Here is a 9,233-nt window from a genome sequence, read left to right on the forward strand (position 1 = left end):
TTCCATGAATCAGAGCACTAATGATCACACCCATATTTGAACTCTTAATAGCTCTTATATGCTGTTTAATCAAGAACAAACTCTCTATAATATGATCAACTGTAATTCTCAACCTCTCTATTATTACTTTCCTTACAGCTCTAAGATCCAGCCAAGCCAACCCTTGTGGCCCTCACTATTTCCCAAACATCCACATGTTTTTCTGCCTCTACACCTTTGCTTAAGATTTTCCTTGCTCAGAATTCCAACAGTTCACTTTTTGGATTAAAAAATCTCCCAGTACTTAAGTGCTTATGTCAAATGCTACCTCTTTCTCAAGAACTTTTAACCATAATAGATAACCCCTGGCTCAATGGAGCCCTCACAAAAATTTGTACAAATGATATCTTGCATTATATTATAGATACCTGGTATTTCTCTTTGTCTCCCTACTCAATGGTAAGCTGCCTTCTATCCCTCATCTTTACACTCCCTTCAACAGGAGAGAGCCTAGAAAAACATGCAGTGCTTCACAAGTGTTGCTAAATTGAATTATATTAGCTCTTCCTAAATTACTAAAACCGAAACTTTTTAGGTGATGTATTTCAACAGCAATTTCAAAAGATTTCTAAGAAAACAATATATTATTTAAGTGTCATTACAGCTGGTCATGGGGGCAACCAGGAATGCTTTGGAAATATCAGCTGAAAGTTTCTTTCCATGCAATCAAACATTTTGCCATTCTTTCTTTTTTTTCTTTTTTCTTTTTCTTTTTTTTTTTTTTTTTTTTTTCCTGCAATGGAGTGTCGCTGTCACCCAGGCTGCAGTGCAGTGGCACAGTCTTGGCTCACTGCAACCTCTGCCTCCTGGGTTCAAGCAATTCTCCTGCCTCAGCTTCTCGAGTAGCTGGGACTACAAGGCACTCACCTGCTACACCCAGCTAATTTTTGTATTTTTAGTAGAGACAGGGCTTCACCGTTCTACCAAAATTATTTTACCCCTTAATAGACCATCACATCCATAGGAACACTCACTTGCCTGGATCTTTGTGCTAGAATAGTCTGAGGAAGATGCATGTGCCATGAACAAGTGGACAATGGAAGAAATAGACTTCTAATGGCAGGAGCCTCATCACTTTCAACCAGCGCCAACTATAATAAGTATGTTTCTTATGATTCACAGTATAATAATCCCAATGGACTTAACTTTAAAAGGGCATAGTGTATCTAATACAGCTGCCCTGAGGCTGGGCCAAAGTAATTATCCTTACTTGACCTTTTGGGCCTTGAATCAATAACAAGCCCAGACTACATGAAGAGAACTAAATTGCTCTCACTGCATTAAATGCCCGACAGGCCAGCTACCTATCCATCTGTCATCTCCATCCACCCGTCCTTCCATCCATACTAGCCCACCTGTTATGCATCACTGTAATAATATGTAATGTATATATACATTTTAATATGTACTGAGCACTTACTTTTTGTCAGATGCTAGTCTAAGTATTTTACGTATGTTAAACCTTACAACAGTTCTGTAAGGTAGGTACTGTTATTCCCATTTTACAGATGAAGAAATCAAGGCTGAGAATGTTTAAGTAACTGCCCAAGTTCATACAGCTATTGAGTAGTAGGACTAGATTTGAATCCGGGAAATTTTCTCCCAGAGTCCACACTTTTTTTCTTTTTTCTTTTTCTTTTCGAGACAGTGTTTCACTCCTGTTGCCTAGGCTAGAGTGCAATGGCATGATCTCAGCTCACAGCAACCTCCACCTCCTGGATTCTCCTGCCTCAGCCTTCCGAGTAGCTGGGATTACAGGCACGTGCCACCATTCCCAGCTAACTTTTTTGTATTTTTAGTAGAGATAGGTTTCACCATGTTGGCCAGGCTGGTCTCAAACTCCTGACCGCAGGTGATCCACACACCTCGGCCTCCCAAAATGTTGGGATTATAGGTTTAAGCCACCTCACCCAGCCAAGTTTATTTTTATTTATTTAGAGACAGAGTTTCGCTCTTGTTGCTCAGGCTGGAACGCAGTGGCGCGATCTCAGCTCACCACCACCTCTGCCTCCCAGATTCAAGCAATTCTCCTGCCTCAGCCTTCTGAGTAGCTGGCATTACAGGCACATGCCACCAAGCCTGGTTAATTTTTGTGTTTTTTAGTAGGGATGGGGTTTCACCATGTTGGCCAGCCTAGTCTTGAATCCTGACCTCAGGTGATCCACCCACCTCGGCCTCCCAAAGTGCTGGGATTATAGGCATGAACCACCACACCCAGCCCAGAGCCCATACTTTTAATCACTCCATGATATAGTACTATGAGAGAAGGATTTTGTTTTCTTCTTAGCAGTTGGAAAGGTCTCTGGAAGTTACTCTATTTCTGGAAAGCACCTACAGGAACTTTCACGGAGGTGTGCACAGGTGCACATAAACATAGAAAACCTGCTATGTTTCCATATTACAGTGATAAAATTGGAGCTATTTCTTAAAAATAAAACTGAGAAGCTAAATTTGAAGCACGGAATACATCGATGAGCTCGCAAGGCGACCCTATGTGCTACTTGTAGGGATCTTCACATGGGCCTCACAAACGTGGTCAGGGCATTTGCGAGGACAGATTGTGCTCAAGGCCCTGTAGAGTAGGCCTTGATGGGCATCAGTCAGCAAGATGAGAACAAAAAATGAACCTCGTTATTCCATTCAGTCTTAAAATAAAGAGAAGCATTTCATCTTCTATAGAAGTGCATGCATAACCAAACAAAACCATGCTTGATTCAGTCCTGCATTTTGTATCAGGAAGGAAGGAATGCAGTGACTAAGATGCTATGAGTAAACAACAAATCATTTTCTATGTGAGGGGAAAAAGAACGCTGTCTACCACAGCATTCCTTCTGCATAGTTTTGGGGAGAAAAGCACCAGCCTAGATTCTTCAACAGAGAAAGTGAATCTGATGGTACTCAAACTCTCCCCAGTTAAAGGCTGCATCTTACCTCTTACGTCTGTAATAAAACAAGAGAAAATGCCCTGGAAAATTTGTTCAAAATTCATGATATTGAAGAGGGTTTGCCAGAGGCCATAAGTCAGGGAAGCCAAGTAACAGTCAAATTTGGAATGAAATATTAGGTGATAACTTAGCTTTCATTCCAAAGGGCTACCCTTAATAATACTGCAGCGTGTAGGGCTGCAAAGTTAAATAACAAGTTGTGGCGTTCAATATTATTTTTTATTTTTATTTTATTATTTATTGAGATGAATTCTCAATCTCTGTCACCCAGGCTAAAGTGCAGTGGCGCAATCTTGGCTCTCTGCAACCTCCGCCTGCCAGGTTCAAGCAATTCTCCTGCCTCAGCCTCCCAAGTAGCTGGAATTACAGGCACATGCCACCACGCCCGGCTAATTTTTGTATTTTTAGTAGAGACTGGGTTTCACCATGTTGGCGAGGCTGGTCTTGAACTCCTGACCTCAAGTGATTCGCCTCCTTCGGCCTCCCAAAGTGCTGGGATTACAGGCGTGAGCCACCCCGCCCAGCATTCAGTATTTTTAAAGGGTTGATTCACAGCCTTCACAGGGAAAACAAACCAAGTAGATGCACCTGCGCCCCTCCAAATTTCTTCTATGACTATTTTTTGCATTGCCAAGCAGCCTGCATATTAAGTAACCTAACTTACACACTACTGGGCCCAGGTTCCAAGAAAAAACTATTTTGCTATAAACTCATTCTTGATCTTTCTATGTTAGTGTTGGCTGACTTATTAGTCTTAGCTACATTGAGTGTAAATTAACCGGCTAGTTTTTCCTACAAATTTGCCAAACCCTGGCTGGAATGCATTGTGTTGTGCTTTCACTAACGGAGTTCTGTGTCACTCACAAGGCACTAATTGAAGCTCTTGGCCTTAAGTAAAATGACACATTTATCTGAAACAGGTAAAGAGGTTAAGGGTGTTCTCTGGGAAGGAATTTTTTGACCCTTTCCAATATCAGAACCTGAATCACTCCTTAAAAATGTGCAAGGAAAATGAATGTATTTTCTTTCACTCCATCCTTACGAAATACCAAGTTTCATTGTAACTCCAAAATTCAAGCAGCTAGAACAATGCAGGAACAGTCGCTTCTAAGTAAATATGTGCCTGCTTATTTTTTTCCTTGTTATCGTTTTCTGATATGCACGCACTCCTGCCTGTGAACTATATTCTAATGATGAGAGGGCAAATCAAGCTTCAAAGGCAAAACCTGCCTCCCTAGAATGGAGGAAAATAATACATCCCCCCCCCCCCCCCCCCCCCTTCCTATGTAAAATAAAATACAGGCCTAAGATCTACAAATATTCTGATTAACATTCTTGATAGGGATAGGAGAACCCAGTAAAATAACTCTATTTGTGAGGACATTGGGGAATTTAGTCTGTAATGAGGAACTTTAGAGGCAAGCGAGATTTTAGAATTAAGCAAATGACGACCAGGTGCAATGGCTCACGCCTGTAATCCCAACACTTTGGGAAGCCCAGGAGGGAGGATGGCTTGAGCCCAGGAGTTGGGGACCAGCCTGGGCAACATAGTAAGACCCCATCTTCAAAAAATCATAATTACAATAAAATATATAATTACAATAAAAAATATAATTAAATGAATGAATTTTTAAAGTATTACTTCCATTCAAGTTCGGGGCCGGGGGGATAAAAGTATTGTGATAAATGATGGCAGAATTAACTAGCCAAAGTGTGACAATTGCAGTAACTTAATTGGTGCTTATGTGAAAGGAAGCGTGTCCCCACCGTTCACTCTTCTAGGGAGTGGCGGAAATCCCAGAAGAGTTCCTACCTCCCGAAGGGGGAGACAGCGCCGTCCCCTTACCTGCACAGGTGCTCCCGTCGTAGGTCTCGCACACCCATTCGTGGCATTCACACAGGGGCCCGAAGAACATGCCCGGCTCAGTCACATGGCAGATGCAGACGCCGCAGTCGCAGCGGCCCCGGCCGTGGCACAGCGCGGCCCCCGGAGGCTGCCCAGGTGCGCGGCAGCGGCGCTCCGACTCGGCCCGGGACAGCCTGCAGGCGGCGCCCGGCCAGCTCCTGCGCGGGCAACAAGCAACCGGTAGGCCGGGTCAGACGCAGACACCGCCCCCTGCTCCGAACCCACGTTTCCGCCCCAGTGTTCCCTCCAGGTGCAGACGCTCAACCCCAAGAACAGGAAGCCTGAGGCCCACATCTCTCTGGGGCCCAAGCGCTGCCTGGAAGGGCTATATTTTCCCAAGCAAGCAGGTACCACCCACCAGAAAAATGACCAGGGCCCAAAACGTGTAAGGGGTGACCTGCCCCTCTGGACACAGGTCCCTCCTCCAGGTGAACAGAGGTGATCTGCCCTGCTCTTTGGTAGTTTGTCACTGAATCTTATATGCACATTTAGATTAAATACAAAGTAATCCAAGGTATGGCACTCAGCTGACTTTTCAGTTCTCCTTTAAAAAATGCCCCACTGCTATCTGATGGCCAGTGGGCAGTTATATTATGGAAGAGAAGAGGTGAATATATAGAAAGAATTAGACATGTTATGATAGCATCGGGCATAATTTGCATTAAGCAGTCTTTAGGAACTCTACTTTTAAAAAGTTTAGTTTCACTATTGCAATGTGCCTCCGTCTCTTTCCGAATGTGATACAAAATGTAATATAGACCTGTTGCTGCTGTTGGGAAACAGAGATAATTCTGCTTTATAGGTTGTGAGAAGACACGGGTACACATAGAATTTTAACTCGTGGCAGAAATTCCTCCTGATATATATTTGCAGAAGTATAACTTGTATTTTTATTCAATGATTGCATTTTTCCAAAGGAAAAGCAAAAGGACAGACATGAGGCAATGCACAGTGTAGATATAAGGAGAGGGAATGGAACAGGTTGAAAACAGTTTATCCCGTGTCCAATTTAGTAACAACTCTTGGCTTAGGGCAGCCATCCTGCAAGCTTGAGCCCTGCCACATAAGCAGGGCAGGTCTCTACTGAAGAACAACAAACCAAACTTACCTCAGAGATGGCGAGAAGCTTTGAGGAACAGCTGACAACCCAGCAAAGAGAAGGGAGGACGCCAGCAGCAAGAAGTTTCTGAAGCCTGGGGGATGCATGCTGAGCTCCTGGGCTGCTCTGGGCGAGCTGCACTTCTGCAAGGTGGGGTTCACCAAGGGAGGCGGCACGAGGGAGAGGTGCCACCAGCAGACGGCCGGGCAGACGGACCCACGGACACCCAGGCTTGCAGGTTCAGGGCTCCAGCCGGAGTTGCAATTGCGTTGATGAGCTGCCTGCGAGGATTTGGGCAGCGGCACTGCTCTGGGCGGGGTGCTGGTGCCAAACCCCTCAGTGGAGAGTCTAGGCAGGGAAGTAATTAGAAACAGTTGTACAAGCAGATGGTTTATTTTGACATTAAAAAAAGTGTCCTGTTCACAGATTTGAGAAAATCATTTCTTTCTTCAAGTACAGGCCCCAGAAATATTTGACAAGAGAATATTTGGACTGGCCCATATTAAAGAGACCTTTAAAGTAACCCCTGAGTTGTGAAGAAGAAGGGTGAGGCCAGTGACAGCGGTGTGAACACTTGGGTAGGGAATTAGTTTCACCACACGCTTTTAAAGAAGACGTACTCTTTGGAGTTTGGGTTGGGGCAAGGGCAAGGAAATCTGGCAAATACAACATTTTCTTGCATTTATTATCCTTTGATTTAAACTGGATATTTCATTTCTTTAGTCTTTAAAAAGTGTGTCATGCTTCCAGCTGTTGAAGCCAGTAGCTTATCACACCACATTTTTTTCTTGATTTGGACAGTTTAAATTGTAGTTGTCTCCCATTCACCCCATTCTCCCCATATGTCAAATGTGAGAAAAGAAAATTAAATGTTTATTTATAGCATAAATTGCACTGAGAAACAATCGGTGTCATTTACTAAGCACCTACTATGTGCCAGTCATTTAGTATATGTTCTCTAATTATGACAATAATCACACATTTATTTGTGCATTAGCAAATAGGGATTTAGCATCCAGCAGGTGCCAAGTTTTGTGCAAGATAGAATGAATATAACAGGGAACTAAGCAGACATAATCCCTGCACTCTCAGAGTCCAGTGAGCTATGAAGACATTAATCAAAACAAAACCACAAAAACAAGGACGAACGGTTGCAAGTGCAATGAGAAGTTACTTCCGGATGAGATACAGGCACATGATCTAATCAAAGATAGTAGCATTTGAACACAAAACTGAAAATGGCATCGAATTAAATTGGGTGGAAATAAGAAGGAGATGGAAGAGAACAGGGAGGGGTTCTTACTCCCATTTTAAAGATAAGGAAACTGAGGGCAAAAGGTCAACCGACTTGCTCAAATTCATACAGGAAGTTAGTTGTATTTCAGCCGAAATCCAAAGCGCATACACTATCCCCTACATTTGTGGTCATCGGGAAAAGTATATAGAGGGTTATATGGAAGGAGGAAAACATTTTTGATTTACCCTAAGAAGAGCACTATAGATGCAATGCTTCCTCATGAAATAGAACCATTCAAGAATCACCTGTGGTCCCAGATCCTTAAAATCAGGGATGAGTCATAACAGGATGGGATTTCTCCCTGTCATTTACATAAGTAGGTATAAGGGCAAGACCACCACTACACTTGCCTGCTGGAGCAAGAAAACAATGAAGGTCCTCTAATCATAGTCCATTTATTTTCTGTTTCTACTCCATTCTCCACCCTGTAATAGGGGAGGTTTTGCATGGGACACATCTGTGTATCCCCCCACCCCCCACCCCCCACCCCCTACCCACACAACTTAACCTTTTTCAAATAGCTGATTTTCTGGCCACCCTTAGATACAGGTATGTACACACTGGTGGAGTCTTCTATGGCAAGGACAGACTGGGGACAGGTATACACAGTTTTGGGAGGATGTCTGGACCAGTAATTCTGGGGTCTTGGATACCCAAAATGTGACTTAGAAAAAAAGGACACAGGTTCTGAGTTGGCAGGTTCCCTAAGTCACAAGAACTACAACCTGTCGGGGAAGGGTCTGTCTAAAAGAGAGACAGAATGGGAATTACTAAGTCAGTTGTTGTTAAAGTGTGGTCCATGGACCAGCAACGTCAGCATCATTTGAGAACTTGTGGAAATGCAAGTTCTCAGGCCCCAACCCCAGCTCTAAGGGATCACAGAGTGCATTTGAATAATATCCCAAGATATCTATTTTTACATAATAATAGCTTGAGAAGACTGCAAATCACAGGGCTCAGGGCTGAGCCTGAGGGTGCCTGGATCTAAGAGTGGAACTTCCACCCACCTTTAGTACAAATTCTAGAGTTACATTTTATCCCGCCCACATGTGATAGTACAAGGACATAGGAACAGGCTTTCCTGTCAACATCTAGAAACCTAGTGACTCAGAGAATATGGTAATTATAGAAGGGAAGTATCTATTCCAAAGCCTGACTAGGAATTTGCAATAAAAACATGGAAGCTTTAATAAATGAGTCATGTATTGTTTACTCCTTGCATATTTTCTGAGGGAAAATTTATTATGAAATAGAGACTTGATAGTTGAACATTTTTAATGAATTTAAGTGATTTTTAACCCGCAGTATTTTCATACAGTGTAGTATTCAATAAGCAATATTGTGGTCCATGGACCAGCAACGTCAGCTTTGAAGTGAAGTTAGTATGTACTAGGTGACTGAGAAAATGTAAATGTTCAGATCATTACATTACTGTGACTCAGAAATAATATTCCTAGTCAGTTGAAATAGTTATATTGTGGCTGACTTGGTGACTCAGTCGAAAGTCTTGGATCCACAGAAACTCTGTCAAAATGAAAGGTTAACTTTAAATTTATGCCTTTTAGCATTCTTTTTTTTTTTTAACCAAAGTATTGAATGCCTTGGAAACACCTACTCCTTCCATTTTCCCAGTTTTCAGAACCTCAAGGACACACATGTGCCAAGAAAGGTCCTGAGTTTCTCACTTCTGCTGGCTGGGGACACAGCAGTGGGTTGGATGCATAATGAATGGTGCCTGAAAGGACCCGGCGCATCTGGAGCTGAACTCAAAAAGATTGAAAACACCCTAGTCCTTGAATGTAGTCCTTCAGTCCTCAGGTTACACAATCAGAGAATTTCAGCATTCAAGGTATTTTTTAAAGGTTGTAAACTAAATTTATTGATAACATACCATATATTTGCCAAGTAATTAGGTGGCCTTGGTAAAAAAAAAAAAAAAAAAAAAAA

General features: G+C 42.7%; 1 protein-coding gene across 3 annotated transcripts in view; it reads right to left on the minus strand.

Moving 5' to 3' along the window:
- ITGBL1 (integrin subunit beta like 1) overlaps positions 1-6,331 on the minus strand; it is a 258,687-nt gene extending 252,356 nt beyond the window's left edge. Inside the window, exons 1-2 of one of the 3 annotated variants that reach the window (XM_023218002.1) lie at positions 5,999-6,331; positions 4,831-5,048 (exon numbers count right to left, since the gene is read on the minus strand). In XM_023218002.1, coding sequence (XP_023073770.1) covers positions 4,831-5,048; positions 5,999-6,096 — 316 coding nt within the window. In that variant the 5' untranslated portion in view covers positions 6,097-6,331. The remainder of the gene's footprint in view (positions 1-4,830; positions 5,049-5,998) is intronic. The other 2 variants (XM_023218001.2, XM_023218003.3) reach the window with 2 other exon arrangements.
- Positions 6,332-9,233: the final 2,902 nt, after the last annotated feature.

The sequence above is a fragment of the Piliocolobus tephrosceles genome, chromosome X (assembly GCF_002776525.5).
Source record: "Piliocolobus tephrosceles isolate RC106 chromosome X, ASM277652v3, whole genome shotgun sequence".
NCBI classification, from domain to species: Eukaryota; Metazoa; Chordata; class Mammalia; order Primates; family Cercopithecidae; genus Piliocolobus; species Piliocolobus tephrosceles.